This window comes from Hyla sarda, chromosome 8 (assembly GCF_029499605.1).
Source record: "Hyla sarda isolate aHylSar1 chromosome 8, aHylSar1.hap1, whole genome shotgun sequence".
In the NCBI taxonomy this organism is placed as follows: Eukaryota; Metazoa; Chordata; class Amphibia; order Anura; family Hylidae; genus Hyla; species Hyla sarda.
The window spans coordinates 169,203,041-169,225,603 of record NC_079196.1 but is presented as its reverse complement, the minus strand read 5'-3'; the positions used below and the strand labels follow the sequence as shown (position 1 = coordinate 169,225,603).

The 22,563-nt window shown below is 44.0% G+C and overlaps 1 protein-coding gene across 3 annotated transcripts in view; it reads right to left on the bottom strand.

The window, feature by feature from the left end:
* Positions 1–21,531, bottom strand: part of EEF2KMT (eukaryotic elongation factor 2 lysine methyltransferase) — a 37,228-nt gene extending 15,697 nt beyond the window's left edge. The window contains exons 1-4 of one of the 3 annotated variants that reach the window (XM_056537064.1): positions 21,410–21,531; positions 11,167–11,283; positions 8,550–8,606; positions 5,621–5,701 (exon numbers count right to left, since the gene is read on the bottom strand). In XM_056537064.1, coding sequence (XP_056393039.1) covers positions 5,621–5,701; positions 8,550–8,606; positions 11,167–11,283 — 255 coding nt within the window. In that variant the 5' untranslated portion in view covers positions 21,410–21,531. The other 2 variants (XM_056537062.1, XM_056537063.1) reach the window with 2 other exon arrangements.
* Between the last annotated feature and the right edge of the window lie 1,032 nt (positions 21,532–22,563).

Below are 22,563 nucleotides of genomic sequence, written 5' to 3'. Positions count from 1 at the left end.
AAATGTACGGCCCAACCAAAAATTATTGATTTTGTGGGGAAATTAAGAAAAAAAACTGCAATTTTGCAACTTTTGGAGGGTTTCGTTTTTATGAAGTGCACTTTACGGTAAAAATGACATGTTCTTTGGGTCAATACGATTAAAATGATACCATGTTAACACGCTTTACTATTACTGTACCAATTTTAGGTCCCCCTATTATGACCCCTATAGCCTTATAATTCATATATGGGGCTTTATGAGGGCTCATTTTTTGCACCATGATCTGTAGTTTTTATTGATACAACTTTTGCTTAGATGTGACTTTTTGATCATGTTTTATAAAATTTTTCTGGGATGCAACCAAAATGCAGCAATTTCTTTTAATATTTTAACGTTTATGCCGTTCACCGTACGGGATCATTAACATTATATTTTAATAGTTCAGATATTTACGCATACGGCGATACCAGATCTGTTCATTTATTTATTTTTTTTACACTTTTTTTCTTTTTTTTTTTGTGAAAAGGATGCATTTTTATTTTTATTGGGGGAGGGGCTTCACATTTTTTAAACTTTTTTTAAACTTATTTTTCTACTTTTATTACACTTTTATAGTCCTCATAGGGGACTATTAAAGAAATTACTTGATTGCTTATACTGTTCAGTGCTATGCATAGCACTGAACAGCATTATCGACTATCTACTGCTCTGGTCTGCTTGATTGCAGACCAGAGCAGAAGACACCAGGATGACGGCGGGACGCAGGTGAGGAGACCTTCGCCCACCATCTTGGGTGATCGGATCCCCGCTGCAGCGATGCGGGCAATCCGATCACCCGTTCAAAGTGCCGCACTGTCGTGTCGTGATGTCGTGATCAGTATTCATTCCGGCATCTAAGGGGTTAATGGCAGACATAAGAGCGATCGCTGATGTCCGCTATTACTGGGGGGTCCCTGACTGCTGATAGCAGCCGCAACCCGACGTGCATGATGTGAGCACCGATCTGGTGCTGGCATCATGTATAGGACGTAAATGTACCTCCTTGTACGTTAAGTACCACCGCACCAGGACGTACATTTATGCTTAAAGTCGTTAAGGGGTTACAGCCAGTGCTTGCATGCTTGCTTGAATGCTGCCTCAAGAGGACAGAGCAGAAGCTGCAGCAGTGGTAGGAACAGCAGGAGTTAGTCTAAAGGAGGAAGCCCAGAACCTTCAGTGGAGATGTGGCTCAGCGCTGGTGAGTGCCAGGAAACACAGTATCCCAAAGAATGCCAACCACCGGCGTTACACAAGGAAATACAGGAAATAGTTACAGTCCCTGGTGAGACTTGGCTTGCTAGGGAATTTGTTAAGTCCTGTTCTTGGGCCTGGACTATTAATGGATGAAAGGCAGGTTTCGTAGTGGGGTCTTTCATCTACTTCCTGTGCCAGTCAAGATTTTCAGGTTTGCATCATGTCAGCGCAGGTGCTGAAGCCAATTAATATTGTGCAAGTAAAGGTGGAAAACATTTTTTTTTTTTAAATCAACTGGTGCCAGAAAGTTATACAGATTTGTAAATTACTTCTATTTAAAAATCCTAATCCTTCCAGTACTTATCAGTTGCTGTATGCTCCAAATGAAGTTCTTCTCTTTTTGAATTTATTTTCTGTCTGACCACAGTGCTCTCTAATGACACCTCTGTCCATGTCAGGAACTGTCCAGGGCAGGAAAGGTTTGCTATGGGGATTTGGTACTGCTCTGGACAGTTCCTGACATAGACAGAGGTGTCAGCAGAGAGCAATGTGGTCAGACAGAAAAGAAATCCAAAAAGAAAAGAACTTCCTCTGTAGTATACAGCAGCTGATAAGTACTGAAAGGATTAAGATTTTTTAATAGAAGTCATTTAAAAATCTATCAATATACAACCAGAGAAAAAAGTACAAAAGAAAAATAGTGAAAAAAATTGGCACTGGATAAAAAGTAACACACACAAATGTCCAGGTGGATGAAAAGGAGGTGTTAATTCTTTGGCGTGGATCAATAGTGGTGCATCACATCTCAAGAAACAAATAAGCAAGTATAACATAGAGAAGAAAAAGAAAGCGGAGCACTCACACGATCACAGATCATTAATTCAAGCTGCAACAACGAAGGTCCCGATGTCGGTGACTTCTGCAGGGAGGCGAAGGTGGAATTGGGGGGGCTCAGACGGCGGCCACGGTCCGTATCGCGCCAATGGGCGCTTCGTCAGCAGCCAGGGACATCAGCGCAATTGCCATTAACCGCTCAGATGCCATGATCAATACAGATCATGGCATCTGCGGCAGTGCGGTCGGTAAAATGGATGATTGGATCGCCCGCTGCGCTGACGTGGTGATCCAATCATCCATAATAGCGGACGGAGGCAGACCAGAGCAGAAGATCACTGATAACACTGATCAGTGCTATGTCCGAACTATCTAAATATAACATTGATGATCCGATATGGCGAACGGCGTAAACGTAAAAACAAAAAAAGTCCAAAATTGAAACTTTTTTTTGTCCCAATTTATTCCCCAAAAAATTTATAAAAAGTGATTAAAAAGTCAAATATAATCAAAAGTGGTACTGATAAAAACTACAGGTCACAGCACAAAACATGAGCCCTCATACCGCCCGGTACACAGAAACATTTGAAAGTTATAGGTGGGCAAATAAGTGCAATTTCAAAAATACAAATTTTATTAAAATAGTTTGAGATTTTTTTAAAGTGTACAGCGTGAACACAAAACCTTCCAAAATTTGCTAAATTGTTTTCATTTCCCCCACATTTTTTTGGTTGCGCCGTACGTTTAATGGTAAAATAAGTGATGTCATTATAAAGTTAAATTGGTCACGCAAAAAACAAGCCCTAATATGTGTCTGTGGATGAAAATATAAAAGAGTTATGATTTTTTGAAGGCGAGGAGGAAAAAACGAAAATGCTAAAATAAAATTGGCCTGGTTCTTAACCCCTTAAAGGGGTTATCCAGGAAAAAACTTTTTTTCATATATCAACTGGCTCCAGAAAGTTAAACAGATTTGTAAATTACTTCTATTAAAAAATCTTAATCCTTTCAATACTTATGAGCTGATGAAGTTGAGTTGAGCTTCTACTCTGTGAAGTTCCCGAGACAAGCAGAGATGTCAGCAGAGAGCACTGTTGCCAGACAGAAAACAACAACTCAACTTCAGCAGCTGATAATTATTGAAAGGATTAAGATTTTTTATTGGAAGTAATTTACAAATCTGTTTAACTTTCTGGAGCCAGTTGATATAAAAAAAAAAAAAAAAAAGTTTTTGCCTGGAATACCCCTTTAAGGACTCAGCCCATTTGGCCCTTAAAGGGGTTATCCAGGAGAAAACTTTTTTTTATATATCAACTGGCTCCAGAAAGTTAAACAGGTTTGTAAATTACTTCTATTAAAAAATCTTAATCCTTTCAGTACTTATGAGCTGCTGAATTTGAGCTGTTTTTTTTCTGTCTAAGTGCTCTCTGATGACACGTGTCTCAGGAACCGCCCAGTTTAGAAGCAAATCCCCATAGCAAATCTCTTCTACTCTGCTCTCTGCTGACATCTCTGCTTGTCTCGGGAACTGCACACTGTTGCCAGACAGAAAACTTCAGCAGTTGATAATTATTGAAAGGATTAAGATTTTTTAATAGAAGTAATTTACAAATCTGTTTAACTTTCTGGAGCCAGTTGATGTATAAAAAAAAGTTTTCATGGAATACCCCTTTAAGGACAATTTTATTACGTTTTTGTGTTTTCCTCCTCGCCTTCAAAAAATCATAACTCTTTTATATTTTCATCCACAGACTAGTATGAGGGCTTGTTTTTTGCGCGACCAGTTGTCCGTTGTAATGCCATCACTCACTTTACCATAAAATGTATGGCGCAACCAAAAGAATACTATTTGTGTGGGGAAATTAAAAAGAAAACCACAATTTTGCTAATTTTGGAAGGTTTCGTTTTCACGCTGTACAATTTACGGTAAAAATGGCATGTGTTCTTCATTCTTTGGGTCAATACGATTAAAATGATAACATACTTTTCTATTACTGTTGCGCTTAAAAGAAAAAAAGTAAACTTTTTAACCAAATTAGTATGTTTAAAATCCCCCTATTTTGAAGACCTATAACTTTTTCATTTTTCCGTATAAGCGGTGGTATGAGGGCTCATTTTTTGCGCCGTGATCTGTACTTTTTATTGATACAATATTTGCTTATATAAAACTTTTAATCCATTTTTTATAAAAAAATTTTTGGAATAAAATGTTATAAAAAAGCATCTATTTTGGACTTTTTATTTTTACGTTAACGCCGTTCACCGTACGGTATCATTAACATTTTATTTTAATAGTTCAGTTATTTACGCATGCAGCTTTACCAAATATGTATATAAAATATTTTTTTAACACTTTTTGGGGGTGAAATAGGGAAAATGGGACAAGTTAAGTTTTTATTGGGGAGGGGGATTTTCACATTTACTTTATTTTTTTACTTTTATTTTTACACTTTAATAGTCCCCATAGGGAACTATTTATAGCAATCGTTCAATTGCTAATACTGTTCAGTGCTATGTATAGGACACAGCACTGATCAGGGTTATCGGGGATCTTCTGCTCTGGTCTGCGGGAAGGCAGGTCAGAGCAGAAGACGCTGGGAAGGCAGCGGAGGCAGGTGAGGGGACCTCAGTCTGCCGTGCTGGATGATCGGATCGCCACAGCAGCGCTGCGGGCGATCCGATCACCCATTTTAGTATTGATCACGGCATCTGAGGGGTTAATGGCGGACATCCACGGGATTGCAGGTGTCCGCCATTACCAGCGGGTCCCTGGCTGCGATCAGCAGCTGGGACCTGCCGCGCATGATCCGGGCATTGCTCCGATGCTCGCGGTTATGCTTAGGACGTAAATGTACGTCCTGGTGCGTTAAGTACCAGCTCACAGGACGTACATTTACGTCCTGCGTCGTTAAAGGGGTACTCCGGTGGAAATTTTTTTTTTTTTTTTTTTTAAATCAACTGGTGCCAGAAAGTTAAACAAATTTGTAAATTACTTCTATTAAAAAAATCTTAATCCTTCCAGTACTTATTAGCTGCTGAATACTACATAGGAAATTCTTTTCTTTTTGGAACACAGTGCTCTCTGCTGACATCATGACCACAGTGCTCTCTGCTGACATCTCTGTCCATTTTAGGAACTGTCCAGAGCAGCATATGTTTGCTATGGGGATTTTCTCCTACTCTGGACAGTTCTTAAAATGGACAGAGATGTCAGCAAAGAGCACTGTGATCATGATGTCAGCAGAGAGCACTGTGATCATGATGTCAGCAGAGAGCACTGTGTTCCAAAAAGAAAATAATTTCCTCTGTAGTATTCAGCAGATAATAAGTACTGGAAGGATTAAGATTTTTTATAGAAGTAATTTACAAATCTGTTTAACTTTCTGGCACCAGTTAATTAAAAAAAAAAAAAAAATTAAAAAAAAAAAAAAGTTTTTCACCGGAGTACCCCTTTAAGATCAAAATGGGCTTGGTCCTTAAGGGCTTAAAAGGACTGACTCCAGCTGGCCATACTTTGCCCCTGCAGCACCTGCTGAGAAGGATGAGACAAGGTCATTCACCCAAATGTTACCTTTTTGATCAGCTCAGACAAGAATAGCCGTCTGTATTGTAGCGATGGTGGGTACTTGCGGCACACTGGATGATTGATCGTCTACAAAAAAGAAAAGTGCCATTAGTAACTAGGAAACCCATAGCCACATTCAAACTAACTAGGAAAAACATTGTAGCCACATTAAGCCTGAGTTTCCACTTAGTTTTTTTTCTGGCAGTTTTTGGAGATCTGCCACTACAGTTTTTGAGCCAAAGCCAGAAGTGTATTCAAAAGGAATAGGACATATAAAGGACGGACTTACACTTCTCCTCCCTTATGGATCCACTTCTGACTTTGGCTCAAAAACTGCCAGAAAAAAAACAAGTGGAAACTTGGCCTAAAACATATTTATTTACAGCAGTGGTCTATAACATGTTGCAAAACTACAACTCCCACACAACCTGACTGTATGACAAAAAAACGTGGTTCCTATTATTATTTAGTTTTTAAATGGAATTGTCACTCGGAAAAAAGAGGAAGAAGAACTTCTAAGAATTTCTCTGGTTTCATGTGATGGGCAGGTCCCACAAATACAGCCCTGAGGGTTTATTTACAGGAAAATGTGAACATACGATATACAATTACAGTGTTCAGTTACCATTACTGTATATCATCAGAAATGAAGCCAAAGCTGTAAGCCCATTTCCTGAATGTGGCTATTCACATTTCATCTCAGCTGAACGCCACTGGTATTGTATTAAAGGGGTACTACCGTGCTGACAACTTATCCCCTATCTAAAGGATAGGGGATAAGTAGCCTGATCACACGGGGTCCCGCTGCTGGGGACCCCCGCGATCTTGCACGCAGCACCCGCTCTCATCAGGCCACGGAGCGAACATCCGCTCCAGGTCTGATAACGGGGCCGGTGATCATGACGTCACAGCTCCGCCCCGTGTGACATCACGCTCCGCCCCCTCAATGCAAATCTATGGCAGGGGGCGAGACAGCTGTCTCGCCCCGTCATAGACTTACATTGAGGGGGCGGAGCATGACGTCACATGGGGGGGGAGCCGTGACGTCACAATACTCCGGCCCCGTGATCGGTAGTCATCAGACCCAGAGCAATGTTCGCTCCGGGGCCTGATGAGAGCGGGGTGCTGCGTGCGAGATTGTGGGGGTCCCCAGCGGCGGTCAGGCAACTTATCCCCTATCCTTTAGAAAGGGGATACGTTGTCACCACGGTAGCACCCCTTTAATATAGTACTCTGATATATACCACAGCATGTCCTCAACGTAGGCATAAGGTTAACAGAGAAAACCCAGTACTAATTTCCGGCGTATTAGACAACTTTTTAACCCAGGAAAATCTTCTCAAAAGTCAGGGGTCGTCTTATATGCCGGGTGTCGTCTTATAGGGCGGATGCTGCAGTCTAATTTTTAAATGTATTCCGCTAATTCCCGGCCATATATATACCTCCTGCAGCGTACCTTATATATATTTACACCTGTTTGCATGCCCACGATCCGAGCGCTTCCTGCAGTGACTCCATCCCGCCTCCTGCAGCGTGATTGGGCACATCACACCACGTGACCAGGACACCTAGCAACGCGTCATTGGTTACCGGAGTTCCGCAGTAGGCTCGAGTTTATGCATCTACGAGTGCTGATCGGCACAACCAGATATGGTGCGGGCTCCCGACTCGAGCCCACGTCATACCGGCCGTCCCCCAGCTGATTCCCGTAGCTGGGGGCCGGTGTTAATAGCCGACATGCGGCGATCGCGGCTGCCAGCTATTAACCCCTTTATATCGCTGCTGTCAAAGCTGACAGAGGCATCTAAAGATGCCTTTATCCCGTCCCTGGTGGTCCAGTGGGGTGGAATGCCCCCCTGCAGCGCGATGGGGTTGGGCGATCCACTGCTGAGGTAGACAGAGGCTTTTATGGAACCACATTGATCTGTATGAGGAATCAAATGATTCCTCCTAAAAGTCCCCTAAGGGCACTAAAAGTGTAAAAAAAATTAATTAAAAAAAGTTTAAAAACACACACATTAACCCCTTCCTTATTAAAAGTTTAAATCATCCCCCTTTTCCCAAATTCCCTATTAAAAATATATAAACATAATAAAAATAAACAAATGTGGTAGCGCTGTGTGCGTAAATGTCCGAACTATAAAACTATATCGTTAACTAAACCGCATGGTCAATGGCGTACACGCAAAAAAATTCCAAAGTCCAAAATTGCGTATTTTTGGTCACTTTTTAAACCATAAAAAAATGAATAAAAAGCGATCAAAAAGTCAGATCAAAACAAAAATAGTACCAATACAGCCCCGTACGCGAAAAAATTTAAATGCTATAGGGGTCAGTTATGATTTTTTCCAGATGTAAGACAAAATCAAACCTATATAAGTAGGGTATCAATTTAATTGTATGGACCTACAGAATAAAGAGAAAGGAGGAGATTTATCAAAACCTGTGTAAAGGAAAAGTTGCTGAGTTGCCCATAGCAACCAATCAGATCGCTTCTTTCATTTTTTAAAATGCCTCTGAAAAGTGAAAGAAGCAATCTGATTGGTTCTCACCCAAAGTGTCATATAGTCTTATATGGAGAGTATATCCCAAACTCTATATTTTAACTGTAAAAGTTGGGGGTCGTCCTATATGCCGGAAAATACGGTACATTGGCTCTGGTACATGCTAGGGCGCATAAGTTTGATAGGCTGCATTTTTTTACCCTACAAAATGAAACCTATACGATAAAAACAGACCAAATAAAGTCCAAAGTAGAATACGTTTGGTCTGCAGAACCCTATGGCTATGCCACAGGCATGATGGTATACTGTACGTTCTATACTGTTCTGATGGTAAAGAGACAGCATACAGCACACATGTGAACAGCGTTTGATGTAGGATATCTGCCCACCATGCAGCCATGTTCTACACAGTCACAGACATATGTTTTTACCTTTTTCAGAATACAGAGAGCCAATGGTGGCTCTAGGGTCAACTCTTGGTCCAGTTCCTGGAGAAGAGAAGCATAAAGTAATATCGCACATATACAGAACGGCACAAACTCTGCTGCTTACCCTTCTTTCTTTATGGGCTAAATTGGGATGTAGGTTCCGTTCCTCAATCCTCAAAACAACTTCCATAGTCATTAATAGATAAAAAAACAGGATTTTATGCAGTTAGGTTCTAATACCATATGGCTGTGCCAATGGATCAAATGACTTTGGTCTGAGATTTTTCCATATCTCATAAACAGTCTGACAAGTTTACTCCAGTTACCATTCCTTTACACAAGACAACTTTTCAAAGTAGATAAGGGGGCATATGGTATTTACGGTATTTGTTTCTGGTGGAAGAAAATGTTACTATGTAAAGTAAGGAAAGAAGTTGTCCAGCGCTGCTTCCCGTAAAATAGAAAACTTTATTCAGGTAACACCAAGACATAGTCAACCATGTGACGCGTCTCAGCTCGTTAGAGAGCCTTAGAAGCATCACTGTAAAAAACTTAGATGAAGTTATGCTGTCGGCAGCAATGCCTTGTACATCTCTATGATTTACAAATTATGTCACCAATAATTGATAAAGCATGATGATTAAAAAAAAATCAGCTAAAAACTATTTTATTGTTTATAACTGATATTTTCCTTTATTTTCAATGGCTAAATACTATACAGTTGCTTGGAAGCAAATGCATTGTAAGGATCAATGGCCAATGTAAACAGGCCTCAATGGATTTCTTAATCTCTAGTCAAGGAAGGACTGGCAGTGCAAGGACCTTTCTGAAGATAGGCTATCAATATGAGTAACGCTTTATGTGTTGCTTAAAAAATGAAGCAAAAAAAAAAAATTATTAATTGATCCCTAAAAAATTTCTGGTGACAATGTGCAATCACAATATCAACTTATACTAATACATTAGCATCTGAAAAATGTAAACATGGCAATAAGTGCAAAGGCATCAATATAACCAAATGTATTACCTGTGATGAGAAGAACATTAATATCCTGACAAGCATTTTGTCTAAACTTTTTTTCAAGAGGAGATAGGTTAGATAATAAGAACCCAACAATAAATATCTCAATGTCTGAATCCTCATTGACTCCTTACTGATGCTCCTTCTATGTCCATGTGTCTGCACATTGCATGGCTCAGTGTCATATTGTCAGTCTCCGGAGCCCCAACCAGAAGGCCGCAAGAGCGGTAGAGACACGTTATCATGGTGCCACACAGAGCATCATTTAGTTGATAATATAACACAATAGGGAGCACTACTGATAGCTAATTTGAGGTTTGTGCCAGACACGTGTGCTTCTCCTTACTACCACTGAAACTTCATTATGGGTACATTCACACATACAGGATCCTGCGCAGATTTAATGCGCAGGATTTGTAACTGCAGATTAGAAGCTGTGCTCAGTCATTTAGTTTACATTGAAATCTGCAGCAGAAAATCCTGAGCATCAAATCTGTGTACGTGTGAGCGTACCCTAAAAGGGTTCTCCGGCCCTAAGATATCTTATCCCCAATCCCCGCAACTGGGGACCCCCGCAATCTCTCATGCTTCACCCACCTGTGTCAGCTTCACGCAGTGCTGGAGGCTCCGAGTCTGAAAGCCTCACGACCACGGGGCTGGAGTATTGTGACGTCACGACTCCACCAGACGGGGTGTGCCAGACACGGGGGCGGAGTCGTGACGTCACGATACTCCAGCCCCGTGGTCCTGAGGCTTCAGATTTGGAGCCTCCAGCGCTGTGTGAAGCTGACACAGGAGGGTGAAGCATGAGAGATTGCGGGGGTCCCCAGCGGTGGGAACCCCACGATCAGACATCTTATCCCCTATCCTTTGGATAGGGGATAAGATGTCATAGGGCCGGAGTACCTCTTTAAGGCTAAGTTTACATTGGTGTTGTCTTCCGTCCCGTTTAGGGTCAGTTCAGTTTTTTTGTTTTTTTTATTCAGCAAAACGGACCCTGAAATGAGTCAGAACACAACGGACACTGCCAGGTCCGGTAGTTTAGCAGAGAAGAAACATAGTGCATGTACTATTTTTTTCTCTGCTAAAGTCCCGTTACTCTGATGGAATTGCCGTCGGAACTCCAAATAGCGTTTAACAGCAACGTGAATGAGGCCTTAGTCATCACTCCAGACATGAGTTGCAAAGTGAGTACGTAATCGAGCTGTGCATATATTTTCTAGCAATTGTGTTGTAACCTGTTGGGTACTAAGTATCCTTCCTCAGGCTCTAACACACTTAGTGACAAACACCTTCCATAAACCTAATCAGTGAAACTAAGACTAAATACATAGGGGGAGATTCATCAAAACCTGTTTAGAGGAAGAGTGGTGCTTCTTGCTTCTTTCATAAAAAAAAAAAAAATATGAAAGAAGAAACCTGATTGGTTGCCATGGGCAACTGCACCACTTTTCCTCTACACAGCAGATTCATAAATCTCCCCCATGATCCTTTCCTGTTTGGATTAAGGTTTTCTTTTTACTTTTTTTATTGGATCCTAAAGGTAAAAAAAAAAAAAAAAGATGCATAATAAGACGAGACAATCAGACCAATTCTTACCTTCCATGGTAGGGATCCAATACGTCTGCAACACAGAAAGTCTCGCTGGAAGGTGTCACACAATGTGGCTTGTCCAGCGTCCATAACTTGATCATTGGATGGCAGCTGAAGATCCATCTTGAAAAAATGTATATAGAACAGGCTTAAAGGGGTACTCCGGCCCTAATGCATCTTATCCCCTATCCAAAGGATCCCCGCAATCTGTAATTCCACACCCACCTTTCTGAGCTCCACGCAGTCTGGGAGGCTAAGAGTGTGAAGGGTGACATCACGACTCCGCCCCCGTGTGAGTGTTGCCCCCTCCCATAGACTTGCATTGAGGGGGTGGGGCGTGACATCACACAGGGGGGCGGAGTCGTGACGTCAAAATACTTCACCCCCGTGGTCGTTGCGCTTCACATTTAGAGCCCCCAGCGCTGCAGAGAGCTCACAAAGGTGGGTGCGGAATGACAGATTACAGGGGTCCCCAGCGGAGGGAGCCCCGCGATCAGACATCTTATCCCCTATCCTTTTGGATATGGGATAAGATGTATTAGGGTCGGAGAAACTACCCCTTTAAATGTAATTCTTATTCTCAAGTGTCAGTTTTCCCACATTCTACCCAAAGATGTGATGGTTATCTCTTAGTACCTATTACTTTACTAATGGGACTACACGTTTCGGTCATAATGTGTGAGAATCAGGCTCATCCTTACACCATCAGCTCATATGCCCTGTCTGAACAACAAACCATTAACAGCTGAGAAAGTTTCCTCCATATTTTACATAAGCATGAAGCCACTCTATTGTCATGTTTCACTATTACTTACTCAGAACTGGGCCTGACTCAAAAGTAATGGTCAGGAGAAGCCCAAAGAATGACATCTGTCTTCACTTACCTTGCCTTCAGCTTCTGTACATTTAGGCTCGGTTCCACCTGCATTTTTTGCAAAAAACACCCTAAAAAAGCCACAAATCCCACACAGTGTTTTTTTGGTGCAGCCTGATAGCTGAAAGTCAAAAGGGATTTATGAAATACCAAGCCCACTTGGCATTTTTTTTTTTTTACTCGTCTTTGGCATTTTTCTGCAGTTTTGGTCTCAGTTTTCCAAAATTGCAGCATGCTTAGACTATGGCATTTTCTGAGTTGCATGATAAAAACTCACGTGACTTGTCATGATAAAAATGGTCAAGACTAAAATCCACTATTTGGTTGAAAAATTGCCACAAAAACTGCATCTTGAGGGCAGGACTAGCAGTCTTCTGTGCTTACTCCTGTCCTATCAGACTTGCCCCTTCCTGAGCAATGGATGTCAGAATGAGTGAGCAGCAGAACAGAGAGATTTGTGAGCAAAATACAGAAGCTAGACACATAAGAGAGACATATAAAGCATCTGCATGGCTTAGTGAGTGACATACTGAATATAGGCATTATTCTTTTCAGTGATATGACAGGGTTTTCACTTTCCACAGCAAACTTAATATTTTGTTAGGTTGAAAGAAATTACATGTCTGACTGTAGATATGACCTTATGTCCTTGTCTCTGCCTTTTTTTTTTTTTTTTATCCACTCCCCTTTTCATATGAAAATCAGTGTGGAGGGCGGAGTTTCTGACTGTCACATGATTTGCTTTGAACTTCATTTCCCAGCAGTCATAAGTACAGATGCTCATTCCTGTGCTGCACTAAGAATGTCTTCATAATCATAAAGTTGTGGCTGCTGTGGAAAAAATCCCTCTATTTCTGATAAATCTGGGCCACGGTGTACAGTGTTATTATAGTGAATTATATTCTTCCCCCTACTGCCAATTAAATGTAATGCAATCTTTAGAAAAATCCTCCAATGGTCGATGGGATGCAAGGCGCTGAACACAGTAGTAAAAGGGAACTGACGTTTATTCACCCATGATGCAACGCGTTTCACAGTACAACGGCTTCATCAGGCATGCATTTAAAGGGGTACTCCAGTGTTTACACATCTTATCCCCTATCCAAAGGATAGGGGATAAAATGCCTGATCACGGGAGTCCCGCAGCTGGGGACGCCCGCGATCATGCACGCGGCACCCCGTTTATAATCATTCCCCGGAGCATGTTCGCTCCGGGTCTGATTATGGTCGACCGCAGAGCCGGCAGCGTGTGACGTAACGCCCCCGCCCGCCGTCATGCTCCGCCCCTCAATGCAAGCCTACGGGAGGGGGCGTGATATCTATCACGCCCCCTCCTGTAGGCTTGCATTGAGGGGCGGAGCGTGACGTCACACGGGGGCGTGACGTCACACGCCGCCGACTCTGCGGTCGACCGTAATCAGACCCAGAGCGAACACGCGGGGACTCCCACGATCAGGCATCTTATCCCCTATCCTTTGGATAGGGGATAAGATGTGTAAGCACAGGAGTACCCCTTTAAAGATTGCATTTATTTGGACGTGGAAAGGCTGCAGTCACTCATTAATTTCCATACTCTGATCCATTGTTGCACTTGGGGAGTGTAACCTTCTGGGGTAAGCGTTCACTTTGTCTGAGAAAACCCCCACTGAGACATCAGTGAAAATGAAGGTTTTGGGGGAGTGAGGGAGGAAGGTACAAACTTTTTTTATTTTATCAGACAGCCTGGGAACAACTATAAAAAAAAAAAAACTTTTGCTAGACAACCCCTCTAAGAAACCTATTACATGGCTCGGTTATTAAGAGGGCATGTGTTGCACATGCAATGGCTAGATTGTTAACACTAGGGATCGACCGATTATCGGTTTGGCCGATAATCACGATTTTGGGCATTATCAGTATTGGCAATTACCTTTTATCCTCCACCGCACCGAGACCGCCCCCCACCGACCCGCCGCACCGCGTCGCACCCCCCACCACAACGCACCGGCCCCATTGCCTCCCCCATCCCCGTTTTTTTAATTACCTGTTCGCGGGGGCCGGGGTCCACGCTACTTCTGGCTCCTGCTGTGTCCTGTGTTACGCTGTGTGCACAGTGACAGCTCAGGAGGACGCCACCGGAGCCAGATGTAGAGTGGACCCCGGGAACAGGTAATTATAAAACCGGGGATGGGGGAGGCAATGGGGCCGGTGCGTTGTGGTGGGGGGTGCGACGCGGTGCGGCGGGTCGGTGGGGGGGGGTCACGGTGCGTTGGAAGGGGGCACGGAGCGGCGGTGGGGGGGGCGGTCGCGGTGGCAGTGATAGGACTCAGAAGGACCCCCGGAAAGGCAGGGGGAGAGAGGCGGGTGGCGGCGGCAGTCTATGGCACCGCAAAAGCCGCTGCACTTCATTGATTTAAAGCGCCCACTTTAAATCAATGATCTGCAGCGGTGTCGCGGGGGGATAAATAGCCGATAACTTATACCGGAATATCGGTATAAGGTATCGGCTATCGGCCCTAACCTCCCACCGATTATCGGTATCAGCCCTAAAAAAACGATATCGGTCGATCCCTAGTTAACACGGCACTTTACTTTTATTATTGTTGGCCACACAAAGGCAAAGGAGGATATCTTTAAAGTAGAACTCCGGGATAGCAAAACTTATCCAATATCCCAGTGGTCGGACCCCCTGCTCTCCTCCTGAATATGGCATTTCACCCACTGCATGAGCGGCCAACACGCCCCCTCAATGCATCTCTATGGGAGAGTCGGAGCGCTGCACTCGGCAATCTCTGGCTCTTTCATAGAGCTGCACAGAGGGGGTGTGTTGGCTGCCACTTTGTGCGGTGGTCAAAACGCCAAATTGAGGAGGAGAGCGGGGGCCCGTACAAGAGATTATGCGTACCCCAACAATCTGAAACTTACTCACTTATATGAGATCACCTGACTTAGGGCTGTATCTACCCTGTGGTAAGTGAGGCACAAGTCTCAGGCACAACTGCAGGCGCTGTAAAAGGGGGCACAGCGTTAGCAGCCAGCCATCGGCACAAGTCCTGGCTGCTCTGGAGTTTCAGTCGCTTTAAAGGGGTACTCCGCTGGAAAACATTTTTTTTTTTTTTTTTAATCAACTGATGCCAGAAAGTTAAACAGATTTGTAAATTACTTCTATTTAAAAATCATAACCCTTCCAGTACTTATCAGCTGCTGTTTGTTCAACAGGAAGTTCCTTTCTTTTTTAATTTCCTTTCTGCCAGACCACAGTGCTCTCTGCTGACACCTCTGTTCAAGTCAGGAACTGTCCAGAGCAAGATAGGCTTGCTATGGCGATTTGTTCCTACTCTGGACAGTTCCTGAAATGGACAGAGGTGTCAGCAGAGAGCACTGTGGTCAGGCAGAAAAGAAATTCAAGAAGAAAACGTCCTCTGTAGTATACAGCAGCTGATAAGTACTGGAAGGATTAAGATTTTTAAATAGAAGTAATTTACAAATCTGTATAACTTTCTGGCACCAGTTGATTTAAAAAATAAGTTTTTTTTACAGCGGAGTACACCTTTAAGGTACAGTTATTGAACCATTAAGTGGCTGAACTATACAGAAGCACAGCAATAGTGCTCACTGTGCTCCGGCTCAGGATTTGTGACATGGGGGTAAAGCCGCGCACTGCAGGGTAATGGGAACATGGATGGACACCATCTTCAGTTAGTCTCTTAAAGGGGTAATCCGGTGGAAAACGTATATATATATTTTTTTTTAAATGAACTGGTGCCAGAGAGTTAAACAGATATGTAAGTTACTTCTATTAAAAAATCTTTATCCTCTATTAAAAAATCTTAATCCTTCCAGTACTTTTTAGCAGCTGTTTGCTACAGAGGAAAATCTTTATTTTTTTTTATTTATTTTTTTGTTTTGTCCACAGTGCTCTCTGCTGACACCGCATGCCCGTATCAGGAACTGTTCAGAGCAGGAGAAAATCCTCATAGCAAACCTATGGTCTCAGGAGAGAGCACTGTAGACAACACAAAAAAGAAATTCAAAAAGAAAAGAATTTCCTCTGTAGCATACAGCTGCTAAAAAGTACTAAAATAATTAAGATTTTTTTTTTTAAGAAGTCATTTACAAATCAGTTTAACTTTCTAGTTTTCCACCGGAGTACCCCTTTAACTCTTGGCATAGCGAGCGGGATGTGTGCGGGTAACAGAAGAAGCAACACGGGTATTTCTCCTAGGCCACCCTAGATTGAGGGGCTTAGGCAAGAGGGCGATGTATTTTTACATTTACAAAGAATGCAAAAAGAGCTAACTCTGGTTAGACTTGACAAACAAACCTGACTCCTGGGCCTATCACACAGGGCTGTACTGGCCCATTCACCACACGTGATAGGGCCTTTAGTTAAAGGAGAACTCCAGAATAGGAAAATTATCGTCCATACTGCCAGCAGTAAAAAAAAAAACAGGTACATACCTTCCTTTGCTCCCCTGATGCCTCTGGTCTCCGCCGAGATCCTCTTCCTGGTTGCCGGTGGTCGGCGAGTCATACTGCACTCAGCCAATCACCGGCCACAGCGAAGTCCCAACTCGGCCGGTGATAGGCTGAGCGGCAGTGTGATGTTTTCGGCCCCGGCAGCAGGTGCCGGTGTACTGAAGAATTGTGTGTCTTGAAGCGTTCTCACACTGCCGCTCAGCCTATCGCCGGCCGAGTCGGGACTTCGCTGCAGCCGGTGATTGGCTGAGCGCAGTATGACTCGCCGACCACCGGCAACCAGGAAGAGGATCGCGGCGGAGACCGGAGCCGGTTACCGGAGGAGCGAAGGAAGGTATGTACATCTTTATTATTTTACTGCCGGCAGTATGGACGATAATTTTCCTATTCCGGATTTCTACTTTAAGGGGCTCTGCCCCACGCAAAGGGTTACGTCAAGAATAAACCTTATCCCTCTCTGCAAGACAGACCATAATCAATGCAGGGGATCCGACTGCTGGGACCCCCACAGATCATCACCGGAGCTCTCCTATGGTAGTGTGTATGCACAGCCACTGCACATTGGGATCAAACAGGTAGCTTCAAAGAGGAACACCGGTCTTGATATGGACACGAATGATGCACATGAATGGATAAAAGCAGGTAGTTTATTCTCCCATCATGCAACGCGTTTCACTGCAATAGCAGCTTCATCAGGCAGGTGCCGGTGTGAAACGCGTTGCACGATGGGAGAATAAACTACCTGCTTCTATCCATTCGTGTGCATCATTTGTGTCCAGCGTTCCTCTTTGAAGCTACCTGTTTGATCTCTATACCTGACCGGCCGGCTGCGGACACTACCACTACATGTGCTCACCATTGTTGTGTATGTGGAAACACAACCTCTATAGGTGAGCATTCAATTCATATCTTAATACGCCTCACAGGTTTATCTTTTAATGCACCATGGAGCGCTGTACCCTATTTTGTCTGTTTTAACTGCACATTGGGGGGAGATTTACCAAAACCTGTGCAGGGGAAAAGTTAATCAGTTGCCCATAGCAACCAATCAGATCGCTTCTTTCATTTTTAAACGGTCCTCTGAAAAATGAAAGAAGCAATCGGATTGGTTGCTATGGGCAACAGGTCAACTTCTGCATTGAATTTTGGGGTACATCTTTACACACCAGACACCTAGACAGTATACTAGTTGTTAATAGGGCAGGGTTTCCCAACCTGTGCTCCTCCAGCTGTTGCCAAACTACAATTCCCAGCATGCCCGGGCAGCCAAAGGCTGCCCGGGCATGCTAGGAATTGTCGTTTTGCAACAGCTGGAGGCGCACAGGTGGGAAACACTATTCTAGGGGAACAGACAGCTGCAGGTGTAGCACTTTATTCTTCCCCATCCATATGTCATAGAGGGGTCACGGACTGCTCAGGGGTCAGGCTTAACCTCATAATGCCCTCTTTCCTACTATAGTACTATCTCTGCGGTCAGTGCACTGCACCTGGTGTGAATGGCCGCCTATCCCTGGCACAGGAGACGTTACACAGTGACGCTTCTCACTAGGTTTCTATAGTAACGCAGTCAGGGGTTCCCTATGCCTCCAGCCCCATAGACTGGGAATGCGCAAACCACGTGTCCACTGAGCCGCCCCTACCTTCCGCAGCGCACTGAACAGCGCCCCGGCTGGGAGCTGCAGCGCTAAAGGACCTCCATGACGTCACGGCCATGTGATCGGTCACATGTGTGGGAGGAGTCAGGACCCGGGCTGTGCTGCTGGAGGTAGTCACGTGGGCTTTTGTTGGGCGTCTCATAGACTTCTAAATCCTGGAAAACGCATCCTCCCTGCATACTACCCCATACACAAAGCTCTAAATGCTGCGGCACTGTCATGCGGTTTCGGCTGTGCTGAGCTGTGTTTGCCAACCTAAGCTTTTGAATACTGGACAGATTGATACACATATCATGTACAGCGCTGCGGAATAGGTGGGCGCTATAAAAATAAAGAAAATATTATTATTAATAATAATAATAAAATATTATCATGAAATCAGCTACTAGTATGCACAGATTTCTAATGTAAATTGCTAAGCTAAATTTGTAAGGCCGCTAGAGATGAGCGAACTTACAGTAAATTCGATTCGTCACGAACTTCTCGGCTCGGCAGTTGATGCCTTTTCCTGCATAAATTAGTTCAGCTTTCCGGTGCTCCGGTGGGTTGGAAAAGGTGGATACAGTCCTAGGAAAGAGTCTCCTAGGACTGTATCCACCTTTTCCAGCCCACCGGAGCACCTGAAAGCTGAACTAATTTATGCATGAAAAGTAATCAACTGCCGAGCCGAGAAGTTCGTGACGAATTGAATTTACTGTAAGTTCGCTCATCTCTAAAGGCCGCATTCACATCACAATTTGTTATTGAAACGCGCCCTAAAATCAGAAGCTAAAGAATGAAATCGGATGTGCGGAAATAATCGTTTATATCTATGGTAGGAGGTTTTACGCATTTTTCTGTTTTTTATTTTTCAAAGAAATCGTATATCCATTTTTTATGTATTGTGATCTTTCCACACTGTTCCTACGCTACTGCGCACGTGTAAAAAAAAAAAAGCAAAAATGGTATACGGTGAAACGGGTCGAAACTTACGGTGATACGATTCAATGCGATTTACATAGACAATGTTTAAAATAAAACAACGAATATAATTTTATTCGATTTCGAAGCAGGATGAAAAATCGGGGTCAGCATTGATTTTTCATTCTACAAAAAAGTGGGCAAAAACATAAACGGACCACACAGGGGCAGGTGTTATATACGTTTTACCTGTTGCGATACTACAACTCCCAGATTGCCCGGGCATGCCAACGGCTATCCGGGCATGCTGGGTGTTGTAGTTTTGCACCATCTGGAGGTCCGCAGGTTGAAGACCACTGTTAGAGGAAGTTGTACTCACGTGTCCCCGCCGCTCCAGACCGTCACCGCTCGTCACCGCTGCCCTGGATGTCGCCCTCCATCGCTGTCGCCGCATCCCCGGGGTGTGCCCGATGCTCCGGCAAGGCCTCTGCTTCCCCGGCATCCTCGCTCTCACGTCGCCACCATCACATCGCTACGCACGCCGCTCCTATTGGATGACGGTACGCCGTGCGCAGCGACGTGATGACGACGATGGAGAGTGGCGACAATGCAGGGGATCCCGAAGAGGACGCGCCGGAGCCCCGAGGACAGGTAAGTAATCGTCAGCGGACCACACGGGGCACCGTAAACGGCTATCCGGTGGCAGCTGAAGCAGTCTGCGCTGCCTGATAGCTGTTTATGCGATGGCCCCGACATACAAAAGCATTGTATGTTGATGCTGCTCTGAGAGGCCATCGTATGTTGAAATTATCGTATGTCGGGGCCATTGTAGGTCGTGGGGTCACTGTATACAGTTCTATATGAATTTCAAGGACATAACCCAGTGAACTCGATGGATGCAAACATTGGTCCTCATTTACTTAGAAAATCGGGTTGTAAGTCTATGTTGCTTTCTAACCCGACTGCTTTTTTCCCCTGGTATTTATTATTATGTCGCATCCTGTTTGTCGCACGTGGGTTTTGTGGGTTTTGGTTTCCAACTCCTCTGAGCTGTCGGGAAAAAATCCCCAACAATACAACAAATTCGGGTTGGAAACCTTTATAAATACGTGGGAAAGCTCAGAAATGTCGGGTTACGCCCCTTTTTCGGGTTTGGGAGAATCCACATCGGGTCCGTAGGGAAAAAATGTCACATCGTGTCGCAGACTGGCGCACGATGTCTGCGACATGGCGCAGACAAAGATGCGACAAGAAAACCCGACAAAAGAGGACGGGTTTAGAATAGTAAATGAGGGCCATTGAGTTGAAAATGTAGCCTAAGACCACGGGAGGCCACATCTCACCTGTAGTGTCCACTTATAGGCTAGATTATTATTATTATTTTTTTTTAATACCCTTAAAAAAAGCCACAAATGCTGCACAACATATTTTGTTGAAAAAAACGCTGCAGCCGGATGTTGTATAATAATCAACAGGGATTTATGAAACACCACACCCACTTAGCGGTCTTTCCAAAATCCCAGCATGTTGAGACTGAGGTGTTTTTTGGACAAATTTGTGGCGTTTCTCTCCCATAGAAGTCTGAGGAAGCAAATAAACGCCTAAAAACAGCCATGTGCGTTAAGTATTGGTGATTCTTCTGGCGTTTTTTTTCCTCATTGAGTCACATGATGAAAGAAACACGTGACTTTTGTTAAAAACGACAAAGAAAAAAAATGGCAAGACTAAAACCCACTATTTAAACAAACATATAAAAAAAAAAGCCAGGAAAACTGCATCTTGGGAATGCAAAATAACAGGGCAGTTTTTTTTTTTTTTATTGTGTGGTGTTTTTAGTGTTTTTTTTTTTTTCCTTTTTCAGGTAAAAAAACAGCACAAAAACGCATTCTTGAACAAATATGAGATGCACAAACATTTTTGACAGCTTGATAAGTCCCCCCCCCCCCCCATAGTTTTTTTTGCACTTTTTTTTTCCAATATTTTAAAGAAGTTTTCCAAAATTCCAATGTTGCTCCAGGTCCAATGTCGCCATTCCAGAGTCACTGGCGGTGTACCCCGGTGACTTCCCATACTCCCATCACAGGACACAGCAGACATTCTCCAGCCTAATTACCGTATATACTCGAGTATAAGCCTAGTTTTTCAGCAAGATTTTTCGTGCTGAAAACGCCCCCCTCGGCTTATACTCGAGTGTCAATCCCTTCATCAGTGGTCTTCAACCTGCGGACCTCCAGATGGTGCAAAACTACAACTCCCAGCAAGCATGTTGTAGTTCTGAAACCTCTGGAGGTCCGTAGGTTGAAGACCACTGCGACCTTCGTCATCATCCAGACCCCCCCCCCCTTCTTTGTTTTGTACTCACCTCCCCTTGGCGGGACGTTAGGGTGAGCTGGTCCGGGCCATCTATGCTGCAGGGACTGTCCGGTGGGGATGGTTAGTCGTTGCAGGCTGTCCATTTTCACTGGGGAGGCCTCTTCTCTGCGCTTCGGCTCTGGCCCCGGAGTAGTGACGTTGCCTTGACGACGATGCACAGGGACATTGCGCATGAACGTCCCTGTGCGTAGTCGTCAAGGCAACGTCACTACTTAGGGGCCGAAGCTCGGAGATGAGGCCCCCCCGTTGAAAATTACACGCTGCAACGGAAAAGGTCGACAGAAAAAAAAAAAGGTAAAGAAAGAGTAGGGTACATTTTGAATGATAAATCTCCCCAACTGTGTGTACTGTACAGGACCCTGAAGAAGCTCCTGTCCTAATGTTCTATGCTGTGGCTTTTAGTGGTGGGAGACTTGTGACCTGGAAGTGATCAGTCCAGTTCGGGCACACTGTATGGTGGTCCCTCAAGTTACCATATTAATTGGTTCTGGGACGACCATTGTATGTTGAGACTAGAGATGAGCGAACTTACAGTAAATTCGATTCGTCATGAACTTCTCGGCTCGGCGGTTGCTGACTTTTCCTGCATAAATTAGTTCAGCTTTCCGGTGCTCCGGTGGGCTGGAAAAGGTGGATACAGTCCTAGGAAAGAGTCTCCTAGGACTGTATCCACCTTTTCCAGCCCACGGGAGCACCTGAAAGCCGAACTAATTTATGCAGGAAAAGTCATCAACTGCCGAGCCGAGAAGTTTGTGACGAATCGAATTTACTGTAAGTTCGCTCATCTCTAGTTGATATCATAACTCTATGGAAACCTCGTAGTTGGTTCTAAAGGCACCAAAATGTCATCCAAAAATAGGAAAAAGTGAGGATTAAAGAAAAATAAGTAGATAACTAATAAAGATATGGCAAGTCCTTACATATAAAAGTAAGAAAGATCTGCTGGGAGCTGTAAATCACTGTCTATGTCAGTGTTTCCCAAGCAGGGAGCCTCCAGCTGTTGCAAAACTACAACTCCCAGCATGCCCGGACAGCCTTTGGCTGTCCGGGCATGCTGGGAGTTGTAGTTTTGCAACAGCTGTGGGCACCCTGCTTGGGAAGCACTGGTCTATGTAGAGGACAGAAGCTTCTTCAGGGTCCTGT